The sequence below is a fragment of the Sphaeramia orbicularis genome, chromosome 12 (assembly GCF_902148855.1).
Source record: "Sphaeramia orbicularis chromosome 12, fSphaOr1.1, whole genome shotgun sequence".
In the NCBI taxonomy this organism is placed as follows: domain Eukaryota; kingdom Metazoa; phylum Chordata; class Actinopteri; order Kurtiformes; family Apogonidae; genus Sphaeramia; species Sphaeramia orbicularis.
Genome location: NC_043968.1, coordinates 25,922,906 through 25,943,086, shown reverse-complemented (window position 1 = coordinate 25,943,086; position 20,181 = coordinate 25,922,906). Strand labels below are relative to the sequence as shown.

General features: G+C 37.3%; 2 protein-coding genes across 2 annotated transcripts in view; both read right to left on the bottom strand.

The window, feature by feature from the left end:
* LOC115430465 (chemokine-like protein TAFA-2) overlaps positions 1–10,280 on the bottom strand; it is a 94,145-nt gene extending 83,865 nt beyond the window's left edge. Inside the window, exon 1 of the mRNA XM_030150491.1 lies at positions 9,839–10,280. The gene's annotated coding sequence lies outside the window, so the exon portion shown is untranslated. The remainder of the gene's footprint in view (positions 1–9,838) is intronic.
* A 507-nt stretch (positions 10,281–10,787) lies between these two features.
* etv6 (ETS variant transcription factor 6) overlaps positions 10,788–20,181 on the bottom strand; it is a 30,838-nt gene continuing 21,444 nt past the window's right edge. Inside the window, 6 exon segments of the mRNA XM_030150487.1 lie at positions 10,788–11,292; positions 11,409–11,428; positions 11,430–11,510; positions 12,229–12,371; positions 13,700–14,302; positions 17,797–17,931. Coding sequence (XP_030006347.1) covers positions 11,190–11,292; positions 11,409–11,428; positions 11,430–11,510; positions 12,229–12,371; positions 13,700–14,302; positions 17,797–17,931 — 1,085 coding nt within the window. The 3' untranslated portion in view covers positions 10,788–11,189.

Here is a 20,181-nt window from a genome sequence, read left to right as displayed (position 1 = left end):
TTTCAAAAAGTTACGTTGAGAAGAACTCTTATATTGCTATTTGGTTGAAAAATATTGAAATTGTGGTGCCATTCAAGGGAAATTAAAAGGCTGTAAAAAGTTTTATGTAAAAAAAAGAAAAAAAGAAAAGAAAACCTAGCATGTTATATATTTTCAAAATGTTACTGGAAAAATGTATCTTTGTATCTAAAGTTAACATTGTTGAGAGCAAAAAGTTGCCAAAAACGCCCAATGTATAAAATGTGATACTAAAAATGTAAATCATAAACAAAAAGAGATGGCAAAATTTTTTTCTGTGGATTATGATAAAAGAGCTAATAAAAATTTTGATTCCAAAAAAAATGAATTCTGTGGCTAGTGTTTAATGGGTCAGGTTTTACAGGGTTAAGATACAAGTATAAACAATTTATTTGAAATTAACTACATTAACTTATAGTAACTCTTTCTTTATAGTCTTCTAATTACTAGATTAAAGTAAATAAGTCAGTTAATTACCACCATGTAAACACATAAATACAGAGAAATTCAACGGAAATATAGAGCAAAGCAAAGCAGATAATATCAGCGAAATAAGCCTGAATTGGAACAAGATAAAACCTAAGCTTATTGATTAACAATAGTAACTAACACTAACTAAACAAACTCTTCTCAAACTTCTAAAACGACTGTAACCACCATGATGGATCTCTGCTGTAATGTGTTGATTTTAATCCCAGGGTTCGTACACAGTTTTCAACGTCAAATTCAAGCGCTTTTAAGGCTCAGTTTCGTATTTTTCCAGCCCATGCCCTTATCACTGAGGTCAAATCCATATCTATATACTCAGAATTATGGTTTTCACTTTTTTTTATCACAATGATGTACATTATATTATACTATAAACATCTAAAATTAGAAAAGAAAAACCCACAACAACTAAACATTTTTTACTTTCTATCTGAGACTACTTTACTCAACATTCCTGACACATTTGTAGCTATAACAGGGTTCGTACACATTTTTCAAGGTCAAATTCAGACACTTTTCAAGCACTTTTAAGGGTCATTTTCAAATGTTTCCAGCACAGCACCTTATTGTTGGGGTCAAATCCATATCTGCAGGTATACATATATCAAGGATTATCATTGTCATGTTTTATCACAATGATGTACATTATATTATGCTATAAACATCCGAAATTAAGTTTCATAATAGTAAAAAGTTTAGAAATTAAAGGAGAACACAAAGTTTTATCCAAAAAAATGGAAGCCACTTGTTGTTCTTCAGACACACTCGCACCGAGACAAAGATTAAGATAAAAATGTACCTGGAGTCAACCTGAAAACACTCGCTAATTTTCATTTTTGACAAGAAGTTTTATTTTCCAGCATGTATCACCTCTCTGTAAGTAGCTTTGGCTGGACATCTAACCTGACAGAGTTAATATTAAAAAAGAAATACATAAATCATATCACATAGTTATAATTACAAGCACTTTCAAGCACTTCAACTAAAATTCAAGCACTTTCCAGATGTTGAAAACACAACATTGAAATTCAAGCATTTTCACAGATTTCAAGCATCTGTATGAACCCTGTAATCCGGTCTGATGTTGCTATCATTATCATCATTACATGCTCCTGTTATCCCATTCTTTCACCCGGCTTCTTGTCTAATTTGATGATGATGTAGCAGACAGATGATTAATAAACACAATAGCTGACAGGAGCCTCCATCAACTAAACCATAAGACTTAACAAAGGAGCATTGTTTCAGCTAAAAGGAAGAAAACAAGTATTTTGAGGTGCATTTTGGGAGACACTGAAAGAGATACGCTAAACCCAGGATAACTGGGTCAGTGTAAATGAAATTTGAAACAAATCTAGCACATCAGAGAGTTGTCTTATTCTGGTAACCAGCTACAAGCTGTTTGTGGAGCTCAGTAAATTATCTAGCGGACCTCCACAACAGCTTCAGACGTGGCTGCTGGGAAGTTTTCCTACAAATCATAGCATGAAAAAACAGATTGGAAAAAAAGCAACAATACCAGTCTGCTCTCTGAAGACGACATGACAGAGTAACAGAGAAGGAGAAGACTTCGACCTTGGCCATGACCTGAACAAACTGTAATGAGTTCTGAACTTGTGCCTGGGCTCAGTATTGTTGTGGTTTTCAGAGTGCTGAGAGCTGGTAAACAGGATATTGAGTCCCAGATGGGTTTGGCTCACATCGTCAAAGTACTGTAGACCCGCAGTTTTGCGCAAACCATCACCCATCGAAAAGGAAACATGAAAAGGGGATGGGTAGTGTCGAAGAAGGAGCGCAGGGAGAAAGATGTTTCTGCTGTTCAAAATGTGTGCTGCTGTGTTTGTCCAGAGGCTTTCTGGGGCTGGAGTTATCCTGCATGACGGGCACATGTTTATAAGCCACTGGGCCACACATGGAGCAACACTAAGACGCTGCTGAAGAGATAAAACGGCCACGCGGGGAAAAACCTGGACACAGACCAGCGGATCTCAGTTTTCTTTCACTGTCTTTCAGTTCCTCTCACTCTTTTTTCAGTCTCTTCCCGTCCCTCTCCCTCTTTTTCTCTCTCTGCATGAAACAGGATCACAGTCAACTGGAGGAGGACGGCTGGATGAGGGGGAGGACAGCACAGAACAAGACAAGACAGGCCAGGGCCGTCCTCGCAGAGCAGAATTCTGGGACAGCATGAAATACACAGCCAAAAAGGATTTACAGTATTTGTGTGATTTTTATTATAATTTATTTATTAATGTATTTATTTATGCATTTATTTATTTTATAAATCTTATTATTAAAAAGCTGCAACAAAATCTAAAAAGCATATGTCAGGGGTGTCAAACTCATTTAGTTCAGGGGCCACATTCAGCCGGACCAGTAAAATAATATAAATAATAGGATAAGAACTGATAAATAGTGCCAACTCTAAAGTTTTCTCTATGTTGTTGAGTGAAAAAAGTCAAATTCCATACTGAAAATGTTTACATCTACGAACCGTAACATGAACAAATATGAATAACCAGAAATAATTTTTTAAAAATATGTGCAATTTTAACAATGTTGCACCTAGTTTATCATTTATACATCACAACTTACAGATCACAGTGGATCTACAAATACACAAAACATTTAATAACAGGCAGAATATTGGTAACATTAGACATACTACTCTTAACACATTCCATGTTGTTCATATTTGTTCAGAGTATTCACACTTTTTCTAAAAGGCTCATCTGTAAATATAAATATTTTTGTGTAATTTCACTTTTTTAAAACTAAAACAAAGACAAAAATTTGCAGTTTTCATTATTTATAGGTTATTATGATAGTATTGTACTGGTCTGACACACTTTAGATTAAACTGACCTAAAATTATTTTAACATCCTTGGTTATTAATATCTTCAGTATAGTTTTTGCATTTCACAAATTCATCCCACTGGCCGGATTGAACCCTTTGGTGGGCCAGTTTTGGCCCCCGGGCCGCATGTTTGACACCCACGGCATATGTGGTGTATTATGTTTAGAACACAGAGTCATGTCCTGTTTAACTCTTCAACAACTTGGACATTATCTACCATTAAAGCAGCCTTTATTTAGGGAGATTCCTTTTTTTAGATTAGTTAAATTGCCAAAGCACATGAAATGAATAAAAAGAACAATGGAATTTTTTTATGTTAAAGATTTTAACTCACATTTCTACATGCTTTTGATATGTTTTGTGATGTGTAAAATTGGTCAAAACTGAGTTTAAAAAGGTTGCGAAACTTTCCTTTTGGTATCAGGTCAGAATTATTTAAGGACAAGGAAGGACATGCCTTTATATCCAGGCCTTAAGAACATAATATTTATAGATATATAAAAGTATTCACACTAGCAGAGGATACTCTATAGTATAACATTTGCCTTTTCTCTGACTTATATACATATTAAATTATGGCTTAATTTTGCAGATCTTACCAATTAATAGGGGAGTACAATGTCACCAAAACCTTTTGAACAGCATCAAATGGGAATCTAGAGTGAACAGAGAGATTTAAGAGACGGCCGTCCTGGTCTGGATCAGTTATTACAATCACCAATCCTCTGTCTTCCCTCTTCTTTTATCATTACTTCAATATCCACTTTAAATATAAAAAATTAAAAGCCCAAATCCTCCAAAATGGACAAAAAATTGAAAAGACATATTAAAACCAGAGACCCACATTATTTTAAAAAATATGGGTTTCATAAATGTGCCTTACTTCATGTTATATTTTCAAATATGCAGATATTTTAGGAGAACTGACTCATAGTTGGCGGCTAAGTTTAATCTGAGTTCCTAAAACAACAATAATGAACTATATCCTGAGAATACTTACAACCTAGAAAGAATTACAACCTGATTTGATCTTGCATATTGTTCAAAAGAAAGCAGCATCCAAACATAGAAATAGTAAAAGGACCAGTCCAAAAAAAAAAAAAAAAAAAAAAATCCAAAATCCTCCAAAATGGACAAAGAATTGAAAAGACGTATTAAAACCAGAGACCCGCATTATTTTTAAAAAATGTATGGGTTTCATAAATGTGCCTTACTTCGTGTTACATTTTCAAATATGCAGATATTTTAGGAGAACTGACTCATAGTTGGTGGCTAAGCTTAGTCTGAGTTCCTAAAACAATAATGACCAAAAAAATAATGTACTATATACTGAAAATACTTACAACCTAGAAAGAATTACAACCTGACTGGATCTTACATATTGTTAAAAGAAAGTAGCATCGGAATATAGATATAGATTTTAAAAAAATACTGGTTTCATGAATGTGCCTAGCTTTGTGTTACATTTTCAAATATGCAGATATTTTAGGAGAACTGACTCATAGCTGACGGCTAAATTTAATCTGAGTTTCTAAAACAACAATAATGTACTATATACTGAAAATCCTTACAACCTGGAAAGATTTACAAACTGACTTGATCTTACATATTGTTAAAAGAAAACAGCATCCAAATACAGAAATAGTAAAAGGACCAGTCCAAAAAAAAAAAAAAAAATCCAAATACTCCAAAATGGACAAAGAATTGAAAAGATGTATTAAAACCAGACCCACATTATTAAAAAAAAAAAAGAAAAAAAATGGTTTCATAAATGTGCTTTGCTTCGTGTTATATTCTCAAACGTGCAGATATTTTAGGAGAACTGACTCATAGTTGACAGCAAGTTAATCTGAGTTCCTAAAAAATTTATAATATACAAAAACATAATGTACTATATCTGAAAATCCTCACAACTTGGCAAGAATTACAACCTGACTGGATCTTAGATATTGTTAAAAGAAAGCAGCATCCAAACATAGAAATAGTAAAAGGACCAGTGCAAATAAAAAAAAGGGGGGAAAAAAAAAAAAATCCTCCATAATGGACAAAAAACTGAAAAGAGGTATTGAAAACAGAGAACCACATTATTTAAAAAAAAAAACAAAAAAAAAAAACAGTTTCATAAATGTGCTTTGCTTTATGTTATATTTTCAATTATGCAGATATTTTAGGAGAACTGACTCATAGTTTGCGGCTAAATTTAATCTGAGTTCCTAGAACAACAATAATATAGAAAAAAAATAATGTACTATATACTGAAAATCTGAATACTTAAAGATATACTGAAAGAAAGCAGCATCCAAACATAGAACTAGTAAAAGGACAAGTCCAAAAAAAAAAAAAGAACCCAAACCAAACCTATCTGCAGGCAAGTGAGGGATAGAAACAGGAGGAGAAAAGATTGAGGAGAAGACAAAGGTAGAAGTGAGAATGTGTAGGAAGCTATTATTTTATCATTTCTGCAGAGCTGATGTTTATTCAGTGCCTGGTGAATTTGTTTTACGTGGAACGAAACAAAGAGCGAGGAGAGTCCGCCGTAGATCAAATAGAATGTGAAAGAGAGTGAAAAAATCTCCTGGCTTCCTACTTACATCAAACAGCAGCACAGCGCCTGCCAATCAGCCGGCGATATTTTACACCCATTTCAATAGTTCCTGAAGGAGAAAGAGCCCGACTCTGTTCTGATGGTGCTGCTGCTGAACACCTGACCTCTGCTCAAGCCTTTCATTTGGATCACCAGGGACTAAACCTCTGAGTAGTTTACGGTGGTTTGCAGGTTTCATCGAACACAACCACAGCTTTCCTCCGTAGACATAAACTGCATGAATTCACCAGCTGAAATAAATAATCATGTGCTACTAAAGTCAAAAAGAATAAATAATTTAAAGATATAATCACCTGTGACTTTGCATTTACTGACATTTGTAGACATTAACATCTGTGTTTATTACATTACATTACAAGCGTTGCATTGTATTCCATTAATTAGGCAAAAAAAACAAAAACACTATATACATTTACATAGTCTATTAGGTATAAGCATTAGTGATTATGCCTTTTGATGTTGCATGTTTCTGATCTTTTATAGAGCCTGTTCCTAACTGTCAGGAATGTTTCAAAGGCTTCTGGGGAAATATGGAAAAATGCAGCATTGGAAGTAATTACTAGACCACCTGCGATTTTCTGAAGAAATTCAATACAACAGCCATTCAGTGTGACCTGTTAATATCCTGTTCTTGGAATATTAATTACTTCTAGGTTGTTTTTTTTTTTTTTTTTTTCAACTTCGGATGGTCTTACTTTATATGGGAGTTGTTAATGAGAAAACTGACTTTTTATTGTCTTTCATTTGTTTGTCTTTTAAGGTTAATTCTTTATTAATATGTAAAGCAAATGAGTCCTTGCACAGATTTTTTTTTTTCTTCACATTTGCACACAAGACATTCTCAAGTCACGTTTATGACCAGTGTTGATGTTTTGCCGTTTTTTCACTGTGAAACAAGAATTACGCCCAAAGTTGTAAACCCTGATCAGTTTGCCAAAAAAAAAAAAAAAAAAAGTTCTGGCCACCTACAAAGGCAGGACAACTCAACACTGAAAAAAAGGGGGTCATAAGATAAGATAAGACAAAAACACTAATCTGAGGAAAAAGGTACTCAAAACAAGTGAAATATCTGTCCATGCAGCAAGAGAATTTCACTTGACAAGATTTGTTGAATTAAGATTGTTTTCATGCATATGTATAGATTTTTGGTTTTTGTTTGTTTTGTTTTCTTATAACCTGTTTCATTTATAAGGACTTTTGTTGGATATTTGAAATAAACTAAACTAAATAAGCATGTCTACAGATGTATAAACACTTAAAATAAGAAATTAACTCTTAAAACAAGATCAATTATCTAACACTTCTAAATCTACATTTAAATTGTTGTTTTTTTGTTATCTCAGTAAGAACCAAATTATTTGCAGTGAAAGCCCTCCTGCTGCTGCTGCGTTGTGTGTCGCAGCTGTTCAGGGGAGGGCTCATCCAGGCTGGATGGTGAGGGGCAGTGGACCATGAAGCCTCAGTGTCACTGCTTGGATCAATGGCGAAGGAGCAAGAGGTCGAGGTCACAAGACCCGTGGAAAAAGGTGACATTGGCTGATCTGCCAGTGCTGGCCAGACAGTCGGCACCCGGGTCGCCCAGCTGGTGGGAGACCAGTGTGACCTGATCCAGACGGCCAAGAGTGGGTAGACCTGATCCTTCATGGTGGAGGAGCGGACACTGGCGCTCTCTGTAAACTGGGTACTGCCAGATTTTCTCCAAGGAACGCTAACAGCTAAAACTCATGATGCGTCTGCTGAGAGACCAAAGTACTTCAAATACACATTTGAGTTTGAAACTGAAAAAGCAGCTATATTTATAAGCTGCACACAAGAAATGAATCATTCATATGGGAACATGGTGTCATTGGTTAGAAATCTATAAGAAGAGCTAAGTGATGTCACAATGCAGAGGCTGTACAGCGGGGTGCTCTGCCCTACTTTTTGGTGTATTTCCCCTGTCACTCCTGTATCCCACATATGCCAGCATGTCTAATTCCTTCCGTCCACTCTTTTATCCAGCAAATGAAGTACTTTTGTCTGTAGTAGGTGATGAGGAGGACTCGGGATAAACCTCAGACTCCTGCCAGTATGTCACTGTATTTCATCATCTGAGGATTCACATCATTATTTGAGCTGGTACATCAGGTGAGCAGGAGGTAGCCTCAATGCAGGAGGTCACATCGATTAATCGCTATTAAAATGAAGTGTCGCTCAGACAGCTCAGCTTAAATGCCAGAGTTTCTCAAACTGTGGGGTGAGCCCCCTAGGGGGTGCGCGACAGGCTTGCCAGGGGAGGTCATGGGATCTCTCCTGGGTGTTTTTTTTTCTTTTTTCTACAGGTTAAAACATGAACTAATGTTTTAGCGTTTGAGCACCATGGACTCATTTTAGGGACGTACATTAAACAAATCTACTGCCATGGTGATCTGTCACTAAACTAGACAGAGTTTAGGTTTGGAGAATGGACAAGGATTGGACTGGAAAAGAAACATGTGCAATGTTTCTGTTTTTGCACAGTTTGTACAGTCTGTACTTTAATGTTTCGAGATGTGTAATGGAAACAGGCTCATTGATCCACTGATATTGTTAAAATGTTCATCTTTGTTACCAAAATTTGTTTGTTCTAAAAAAAAGTAACTTTATTGTCAGAGCTGAAACATAATTGCACATTTCCTATTTTTATTTGGAAAAATGCTGTCTCAGGGAGCAGTCTGGTTGAGTTTATGTGTATTGTTCAATCAAAAATCAAAGTTATTTTTTAATTTGCACACTAAATTATTCAAGGAAAAACAAAAAGTATTGTTACAATTTTGATGTTTGTTTCAGTAAAAGTTATAATTGCACCACTGATGTTGTTGGGGTTGAGGAGGGCTTGGAGATTTTTCATCCTCCAAAGGGCGACAGAAAAAAAAAGATTGAGACCCACTGATGTCTGCTTACAGACTCAAACAGACACTAGATCCAGTCTCAGATATGTTCTTTTCTGCCACACCTACCAGTAACTACATCATAGCAGCATAAATCTGCAGTCTACTTTGCTATATTATACATGTTAGTTGTGAAAGCCATCTTTTAATAATATTTACACCTCACAGATATAAACATCTAACATTTTACTGTCTTTGTTATTCCTTTGTTTGGAATACTACCTTACACATTTAAAAATATGTCATATATTTAAGTCTTATATTAAAAACCTACAAATAGCAGAACATCAGTGGCTTCAGACTCCAGTGTGGACTTTGTTAACCTTTATTGACAGCCTGATCTTTCTTGACCCTGGTGTAGCTGCATGATAGAGACCAGCTGCTGGAAATACTGCACTTGGCAGAGGCAGTGTCTAAATCGAACTTACATGAGCCGAGAGTGATAGAAGAAAAATGGACAAATGCGCAGAACTGCAGTGAAATGAAGCCAAATATAAGAAAATAAAACTTTAAATTCAATATACCACAGTACAGCTCGCCATATAAGCATACCAGTACTGACTGCAATGTAAGAAGACTGTTTTATGTTTATTATTTCCTATGGATATTGGGTTTTTTTTGTTTTTTACTTCAGCTGTTATGAGGAAAAATCTCATTTTACATGCGTCAGGATGAAACAAGTGGCAAATGACGGCCGAGCCCCTGTGAAGTAGTCTGAAAAAAAGACCCCAGACAGTTCACCCAGAGCTGGACTCGTTATTGCGGTAATTGTTTCAGTCTTGATTGGATATTGATGGGTTACTGACGGTTTCCAAATAAAACAATTGCAGTGGTCGAGTGGTTTTTCCACAGTGGAGAAGCGGATCTGCGCGTGATTGCGCGCACTTATCCGACAGATGAACTCAACTCAGCCCCGAAAAAGGGCAGGTAATGACAGACGGTGAGGTGTGAATGCCTCTTACCTGTAACTGTCCCACTCCCTTCCCGCACCTTAACGCCCTTTTAAACCATCGGTGGGGCTGCTGCTACAATCCACTGGCGTTTTGGTGATTTAGAGACATTTGCGTCCTGGAGAGTGGAAAAAAAAAACAAAAAACAACTGGATGTGGTTTCTCTGATGGGGTCAGACACGATTATTCGTCTTCTGAAGCGTCAGGGTGAGCATCTCATCCGAGCTCCTCTTCAATCCAAAGCTGCTCCTTTTTTTTATTCTTATTATCCCTGCAGTCCAGAAACAAACAGGAGCCTTTTACGCTCAGGCGGTAATAACTGCGTCCTGGTGGTGCGCCTTTAATAGGAGACACCCACCCTTAGGATCAGAGCACAAACTTCAATAGATATCTTATTTTCTGAAGGTAAGAATGGTCCTTATCAATCACTCCAGCTTCCAGTCTTCGCTCCTCCGCGCCTCTACCCAATCTGACAGCTCAGCTCTGTGCGCACCAACTTTTATGGAGACTCTGGGGCGCACCGCCGCTACCTCTGCTGGTAACGCGTCACACTCATCTGACCACATTTCACAGATTTTAACACAAATGGACACATGGTTTATCAGCATTCACAACCACATTTGACCCATCCTTAAGGAAATACACTTTGTTCATGTTTTCAGGAAATAAAACTCCAAAATTACACCTAAAAACAGAATTTACAATAAGGCAAAAACATGACAATAGCATCTATTTCTCGTCTGTTTTATGAGAATTAAACACAATATCATCCATAAATGCCGCTTTAACGACACCAGTGGAATATTTTAGCGAACTGTGAAGTTGCATTCAGTCAGTATCCACGTTGGTTCTGTCTTTAAAAGTTGTCCAGTACTGCCATCATGTGGACATTTAATGTATTTCACTGTCATTTATTTAACCATTATCAGAGTATTTTAGGGTCATGTCATAACTTGGAATATACAGTTTGATCAAAAACGTTTATTTCATAGTGAAAACATTCCTGTCACACAAGCACACACCCAATTTCTTTTTACAAACAGAAACATTTCATATTATAATGCAAGTGAGGAGACAAAAATCATAAAAGTGACATAAGCACAAAGTGATTGGCTTGTTTTTGCAGTTCATTTAGAGATAAAAGGGAACACTTAGAAAGTCCTTTTAGCTCTGTCCATCAAGAAAAAAAAATTAACTTGAGGAAACACCATCCTAAGGCAATCTTAAGAAAGATCAGGGATGGACTCTCTGTAGGGCAGAGCAGATGTTCACACGCTCCGGGTTCAAGATTGTTCAAGCAGCTTCTGAAAGGCATCAGCGGCTGTAGTAGTAGAAGTTCATGGAGCTGTTTTCCCAGAATTCCTCAGCATTCTTCTTTGATGTATGTTTGTTCGTCTATGTCAGACTCCAGGTGCTCCAGGCGGTCTGTCTGTCCGTTCATTATCTCATCAGGGGTTTTCATGAACCTGATGAACAAGAATAACAAGGAGTTAGCCTGGTTCTGTTTGTTAACCTGTGATCCACAGGAAATACTCTAAAAAGGAAGAAATAGAATAAAATAAAATAAAATATGGATGAATACCTGAATAGAAGTCTTTGTCCGGGTTTCTTTCCTGATTATGTTCAGTTTGTAGTAGTGTCTCAGTGCTCGCGACATCTTCTCGTACGTCATATTTGTCCTGTTCTGTAAGAGGAACAACAAATAAATAGAACATAAGAGAAACACTCATTTCCAGTAAAAGGACATTTTGAACATCTTTCAATATTTTGTGATAATAAAAGCTGCAAGGCTTTTTTTGGGACACTTGGAGGCTGATAACAACAAAATTGAATTGTATTGAGAAATCTGATGTTTACATTTATGTGTTGCCTGAATCATTCAGAAAATATTAGAATTTTATTGCTGACCAATCTTGCATATAGTGCTGTACGATACACATCTCTGTTTCGGAAACACTGACATGACTGTCTCTTGAAAGTATAGAGGTTTTTTATTGTGTTTTTTTTTTTTTTTTTTTTTAATGGTGTTTGTATTTATCGGTTTGCTTTTTAATGTGGACCATGGGTCTGAAATAAAGCCTATCTATCTATCTATCTATCTATCTATCTATCTATCTATCTATCTATCTATCTATCTATCTATCTATCTATCTATCTATCTATTATCAATAATTCAATAATACAAGTAATTCATTAGTGCAGCATCAAAGGCTTGACTATACACAAAAAATGGTATCAAACAAATGGTGTCACAGTGGACACAACACGTAGGTGGCAGTATTATTATTTATTTTTTTCTCTGGTCAGCATCAGGACCTTTCTGCTCACTGATCCTCCTGCAGTTTGATCAAAGACAACACGAACTGAACAACTGAGGCCTACAGGGCCATCTCTGTGTTTACTTTGTGATTGCCCCAGAGCCTGGCCAGGCCATTGGGGTCCATGATGCGGAAGACTTTGTTCTCTGGATCCTCCCAGCGGATGTAGTTCTCGTACCGACTGTCTGACAGGAGCTGGTAGACGTAGTCCCACAGCAGTCTGCAGTCTGCAAGGACACCAGGGAAAGAGTGAATGAGCTGACGTTAGACTGCCTTTTTCCTCTAGGATTCTAGTGAATCAAGTTTAACAAGGAAGTATTTGTACACTGTTTCCCATAAAGTTGGAATAAAATTATTTTCCCTCTTCTCATGAAATGATGATGTTAATGTGATTTATTCTTGACTGATAAACTTTAGGGGCAACAGTGTACATTACAACTGTAACAGACATAAAAGACAAGGTTTGGCTTAAAATAAAAACCCACAGCAACTAAACATTTTTTACTTTCTATCTGAGACTACTTTACTCAACATTCCTGACACATTTGTAGCTATTACAGGGTTCGTACACATTTTTCAAGGTCAAATTCAACACTTTTCAAGCACTTTTAAGGGTCATTTTCAAATTTTTCCAGCACAGCACCTTATTGTTGGGGTCAAATCCATATCTGCAGGAATACATATACTCAGGATTATCATTGTCACATTTTATCACAATGATGTACATTATATTATGTTTATGTTTATGCATTTGGCAGACGCTTTTTTCCAAAGTGACTTACAGGGGAAAACCAATCAAATCACTCAATCAATCAAATTTTATTTATATAGCGCCAGATCACAACAAAAAAGTTATTTCATGACACTTTTTATATAGAGTTGGTCAAAACCAGACTCTAAGCCAGGGGTGCCCAACCCTGGTCCTCGAGGGCTACTATCCTGCATGTTTTAGATGTATCCCTCTCCCAGCACACCTGACGGTCATTATCAGGCTTCTGCAGAGCCTGATGATAGGCCTATCATTTGAATCAGGTGGGTTGGAAGAGGGATACATCTAAAACATGCAGGATAGTAGCCCTCGAGGACCAGGGTTGGGCACCCCTGCTCTAAGCCAATTTACAGAAACCCAACAGAATCCTCTATTATGCTATAACATCTAAAATGATGTTTCATAATAGCAAAAAAGTTTAGAAATTAAAGGAGAACAGAAAGTTTTATCCCAAAAAAGGGGAAGCCGCTTAGTGTTTTTCAGACACACTCGCACCGAGACAAAGATTAAGATAAAACTGTACCTGGAGTCAACCTGAGAACACCTAGGATTTTTATTTTTTGACAGTTTTATTTTTCAAAATGTTTCACCTCTCTGTAAGTAGCTTTGGCTTGGCATCTAACCTGGCAGAGTTAATATAAAAAATAAATGAATCACGTCACATCACAAGTTATAATTGCAAGCGCTTTCAAGCACTTCAACTAAAATTCAAGCACTTTTCAGACCTTCAAATTCAAGCATTTTCAAGGCTTTCAAGCACCTGTATGAACCCTGTATAAACCTTACCTGCTATCCGTCCAATGGGCATCTGCTCCTCTGGAGGAGACACGGGCATGATGACATGGTTCCTGTAGAGCGTCTCCTCCTGCTGCAGTAGATGCTGCTGCTGATGCTGCTGCTGGGTCAGTGGTACTTGATGGTGGTGGCTGTGAATTTTCCCTTCACGCCCATTCTCGAGCGTCACCTGAGAGGGGGGTCCACCCCGGCTGTGCCTGAAGTCCAAGGCGGCCCCCCCTCCGGTCCGGATTGGGCTGAGGAGCAGAGGGTTCATGATGGGGCTGGGCATGAGCTGAATGACGCGAGGAGGGCCTGCCTCCTGGCCCCCCGGACTGCCCGGGCAGGGGGCTTCTCGGGGCGTCACGCAGCGCCCGTTTGGTGCAGCTGGAGACACAGACAAAGGATACATGTCCTCAGGCAGGTGGTGGTTGCTGTCGGGCAGCTGGGAGAAGGTCTGGAGGGGATCATCATTAGTGGGGCGGGGGTGGTTTGGTTCTGGAGGGGATCGCCGGGGGGCTGCGTGGTGAGGAGAACGGGAGCGGTGCCTTAGTTCGATGGTTGGTGGATGCTGGGGGAGTGGCTCTGTCCCACGTGGTGTACGCCGTACCGTTTCTGGGGTTACCAAACACACAATGAAGCATAAATATCTACAGCTAAATCAAGTCTGGAATATTCTAATAAGTATTCATCTACCTATGAACGTGTTTAACACTTGCCTACAGCTAGCTTTACTGTGGTTTCATGGAAGTTTCTGGGTGTGTACTACTAATTTATTATGTTTGTCTTATGGGTGTGGCAGCCATAAATACATATTTGTTGTCAAGGTGAGACAGTCAACCAATCAACAGTCACATGATAATCATCAAAAGCAAAGCAGGAAAAGATCAGCAGAACTGAGCCCTTTGAGTATTCGAAACCATACAGAGGCTCTGAGCCGTGTGTTTTCAATGAAGCCACCATGTGTCAGTGTAGCATTTATTAAAACCACAAACTGTATCACTCAGCCCCTCTTTTCAAACAGCTCAATATCCTTTCACTTTTTACTTTAAATAAATACCTTATCTGTATATTTCTTTACAAAATCTTGATCCAACCTGCTACACATTGTTTGCCTTGTAAAGCCTTTTTCCAATTTAACAGATGTACACGACTCCCATACAAGACATGCCAGTTGGCTGCGTCTGCCAATGGTCTGCACTGGACGTGGTCAGTTCTGTCTGCGGTTTTGGGGCGGGGGGCTCAGCTATGGAACAGTTCTATTCAAATCACACCTCAGTCTACTACACTTAGTCATTTTACGTATAGGGTTAGAACATATCTGATTAAACTAATGTACACTCTTCCACCCTTACATGCATTTACACATACTCTTTTCTTTCATTCTTTTTGTTTATATTTTTGTTGCACTTAGTCTATTATTGTTTTAATTTTATAAGCCCCATGGGGTTTTCGGATCTCACCTGCACAGTTTGTTTCTTTGCCTGTCCTACTGTTCGATTTGTCATTGTGTGCTAAATAAATAAATAAATGAATGAATGAAGCAGCAGAGAAGCCCAAAATACATAAAATCTTTCAGAAACTACATGTACCACAGCAGGTAAGTGTGCTGTTGTATGGTTGTGATTTTCCACCTGTTCTGCCTAAACTTTAAAGATCAACAGCTTTTTGCTACTTTGCCTTTTCACCCATCACACCACTTGGTGTCACTAATATCTTACAGTTCAGTGCTATGCTGACTACATTATTATTATCTGGTGTTTTTGTCTTGCTTAATAAACAAGCAGAAATACACATCTGCCATCGGTGACAAAACAAACATATTTGTGTGTAATTCCACCACCACACCACACCATTCACTTTGCTTTGTTGCGTCCTGTACTGCAGCTGGTTTAATTAAAGCGAAGGTTTCCTGGTGGAACAGGTTTTTCTGTTGTACTGCTCCAACCCATCTAATAGTTGCGGTGTGACATTTCCTCTGATAAGACCCAGAAACCAGTCTTGGGTATTTCTGTCACTCAGTGTTATTGTTATTTCCTGGATTAAAGCAGACATCATTGCCAAGTGAAGAGGAGCTGAAGTGCAGCTGTGGATGTGGAGACAGGCAGCTGACGAGCACACGACTTTTACTCTCATCGCCATTGTACGTATAAATAGTACTTTTGAAATAAGCAACATTTACCTTCAAATTAAAGTGTACAGAGAGTTGTGCATAGTGAGAAATCATAATATAATGGGTGTTTTCCTTAGTCAAGCGCTTCTGATTTACAACATGACTGCTGTTAAACACAAACCAACATTTTTTTCCTACTATTTCCACTTTTTCCCATTCCTCACTGGGTTGCTTGACCTCAGCTCTTTCTCATCCACTAAGCAGAGAGGAGGGTGAAGTTTGTGATTCAAGTGATTCATGCGTGTTTTCATACCATATTTTCTATTTTAATTAATCAAGCTGTCTCAGCTGGTCATTCAAGTGTCACTAACAAGTTCAAGTCTTCTATTTTTTTATGTGCATGACTGCAAATATTGTGTGTTGGCCACTGAATGCTTCCAGTACACTGGTAATCTAAACTGCTGTGCCTTTCCCACACTGGACACAATCCACAATCCATCCACAGCCAACCTCTGATTGATTGATTTGATTTTTGACTGTTACCCCGCCCCCCGAAACAGAGGCAAGGGGTATTGTTTTGGTTCGGTTTGTTTCTTTGTTAACACTCTAGCAGCAGAACTATTGGTTGAACTCATACCAAATTTGGTTCATAGATTGCCAGTGACCAAGAATAGATCTGATTACATTTTGGCAAAAGTTGGTCAAAGTTCAGATTTTTTAAATCTTTTTTTTTTTTTTGCTCATTTACTTATAATGGGTGAAATTTCAAATGTCTGTAGCAGCAAAACTATTAATTGGATTCATACCAAATTGGGTTTATAAATTGCCAGTGACCAAGAATAGATGTAATTACATTTTGGCAAAAGTTGGTCAAAGTTCCAATTTTTTATGAATTTTTAAAGTCTTTTTTCTTCTACCATTTACTTATAATGGGCAAAATTTCACATGTGTATAAAAACATCAGTTTTTTTTCAATTAACTTCAAACTTGTCACATATATAGAGGCAACTGATATGCTGACATCAGCACATGCATAGACATGATGACATCAGCTGCATCGATGCCAAAATAAACTACAATACGTGCAAGGGGAGTTTGTTGTGCCTGGCACCACTTGTTTATTTAATTTTGAATATAACATTTGAACCAAAACAACAAGAAAATGTCATATGTAATATAAAAAGACAACATATTTGAAAAGGAGTGGGATGAAGTTTAACTTATATAGTCCCACCCCCTTACCCCATTCTTCCAGATACAACCCTCCATCCCTGTCTAATCCTTTTAGATTGTATTAACTTTTCCTTTTTTCAAATTTGTGCCGAATGTTGATGGCAGAGAAACTCTTACTTGCTTTGAACATGATTTGTAATATACTGTATTGATTGGGGACACTATCTGGAGTGTTAGATTTTTGTACTTGTATGTATAATGTTAAGGTAAGCTAAGACTATATTAGATAAGATATGACTTTATTGATCCCACCAGGGGGATATTGCAGTGTTAACAGTAGCAGAAATGCAAAAAAAAAAAGTGTAAAAAGACCAGCAAAACCATTCAAGAGTGAACAGAAAATATAAAAGAGAATCTTCTATTAATATTATTAATTTTGTACATATATACACATTATTTACATATTTGCAAATAGTTGTACATGATGTCCATATTGATGTCTGTTACATGTCTATGAAGTCATACATTAATTAGTTTACAGGTTTTTCTAAACATTCCACAGTGGTCCACTCATTAGAGGGGTTATTAAAAATATCTGCATGGACTTGACATTTTTTTATTTGACACAAACCTATCAAGTTAAAACGTGGTTAGTGATTTAAACATAGACCTATATTCACTTATGGATATATCAGCAGCAGTTTTCAGTGAGATAAATGATATCATCAGACCAAAGACAAACTTCCTAATTATATTAAATATTTTTCCACAGAGTTCTAAAGCACATGCATTGAAGAAGAAAATGTCTGTAGGTGGAACCGACCTTCGAGTTTCAGATGCGGCACAGCGCTTTCAGGTTGCAAGTGGAAGGAGTTCCCAGGGAAGTAGGCGGACGGGTAGAACACATGGGGCTTCCTCTGCTTCAGGATGTGTTGCAGCAGCTCGTATAGGACATCACCTGCACACATGGAAAGGGCAGAGGTTATGATGCATTATGGGAAACTGTCTTGGCGTCATCCACAGTCAGGTTCCTCTTTTTTTTCCCCTTCACTTTCCAGGCAGCTGGGATCTTGAGCAATACTGGAAGAGTAAAACGATGATGCAGGGGAGGTAGTAGGGGCAAATGGAGACTTGTTTGTTACTAGAAAAACCATTTCCAAGATATAAAGTCTCTAAACTGACGACCCAGTGAGTACACAGGGTGCCGACAGTGTAGGTTGTCTCTCAAATTACAGTGAGTTTCTTCTTACAAAGGGAGAATTTTGCTTCCACAGAGCAAGATAATACATGATTTAAAACTGAATCAATCTTACCTTTAGGCCATTCTGATTCTTAAAAATAATATTAATATAGGCTAAATCTTCTTTAGGCCCTGCAGTGTATTTAGCATAACATGTGAAATAGATGTCAACACAAGTGATGGGGCTGTTGCTTTATATGACCCTGGTACTCTCCTTTAAGTGGTTATATGGTAGTGGTGACACCAGGTACAAAGCCCTGAGCAGGAAGTTCACTGAATGATTTACAGCTGTTTGTTTTGCTTGAACACAAAGAAACGCCTCCCAGCATAAAACAAAAGCACATTACCAGGGTGAATAACCGCAGGTAGAGGCCTTTTTTAACAAAGGTAAGTGTTTGTGCCATTAGCCATCGTCACACAGAGATTTCTGAAAAGGCTTACCATAACAAGGAAATGATTCTAATGAAGGAAGTGATGGTGAGCGTGCGCAGACAAACAAACACACACACACCCCTTTCAGTTCTCACTTTCTGGTCCTGTGGCATTGAGTTGCAATGTGGGGAAAATTCCTGCTTCCTGATGCATTAAAGCTTGAGGTGATTTTTTAAATTGTGTATATTCACTACCTCATATTTTGTCTGAGACCTGAATACAAATGTACATAACTATGATTATATCTCAAGTAGAAAACACTTTGTTAAACTGTATGATTTCCCCCATATTCAACATATTCAGGTATTAAAACATGAGTGCAACATTGTATAAGATTCATTAATGGGAGAGAAGATAAGATATTCCAAGACTAATTATTCCGTGAGCCTCAACAAAAAAAAAACTCTGAAACTCTGTGAGGTATTTTCAACTACACCCATACAGTATAATCACACTGAGAAGAAAATGGACAAACTCCAGGCAAAGTTGCATTTTCATTCACACCCCTCACTACAGTGTCTATTAAGTAGAATCAGTCTCTTCAACATTATCTCTTGAAAATAATTTAACAAAAGTGTAAGTTCTTAGTTCTTAGTTCTGATGCCTTAAATGTCAGCGTGGTGAATAAACACCTTCTTGGGAGCTCACAGGTTGTGCGGATCTTATCTCATTTTTTATTCACTGTTCTTTGGGATGCTGCAAACCTTTTAGCAACTGGATGTGCGTGTCATCACTTCTTTTCATGATAAAATGATCCCATGATCCCATACAAATCAACTAATCATAATTTTGAATGACAATGATCACAATCCCCTGATGATCTGACAGCTGGTGTCGAGTGTGGATTTTGTAAAAAAGGTAAATATTCTGAAATAGGCTCATTATACAGAAACTATAACGTCATAGTTTCACTATTCTGTCCAGTTCACTTAAGGATTAGAAAAGCATTTATAAAATAATCAATAAAATGCAGGAATAAATGCTAAAACTAATGAATTAGTGAATATATCTAGAATAAATAGAGGCACCAGACAAGACTGGGCAGAAAATCTGTGGTTTCAGTTCCAGACCATTTGCCAAGACATTCTCCTCCTGTCTTTCTCTGGAAATTTCATCTTTCTCTACTCTGTCACTATTTAATGAAGGCAAATATTCTCTTTATTAGACAACACTGCCCCATCCCACCACACACAAATTACATGTAATAATCTAATAACCTGATATAACCATAAAATAGATAAATGAATTAGATACTATCTTTCTTTGAATGCACTTTACATACATTTTTTAGTTGTTTAATTTCTATAATCCACTGTTCAACACAGTTTTCCACATTTTACTTTTATTTTTTGATAGTTTAATTAACATCCATTCAGTTTTTGTTGATTACTTTTAGCTGTAATAACTCTGCTCTTTATTTTAGCATTTATGTACTCATATCATTTATTTCAATCATTTTTATTCACTGGACACTGTCCTTTAGTGCACTCTGACCCCAAAGACACCTGATTTCCAGGCAGTTTCACCATACTTATC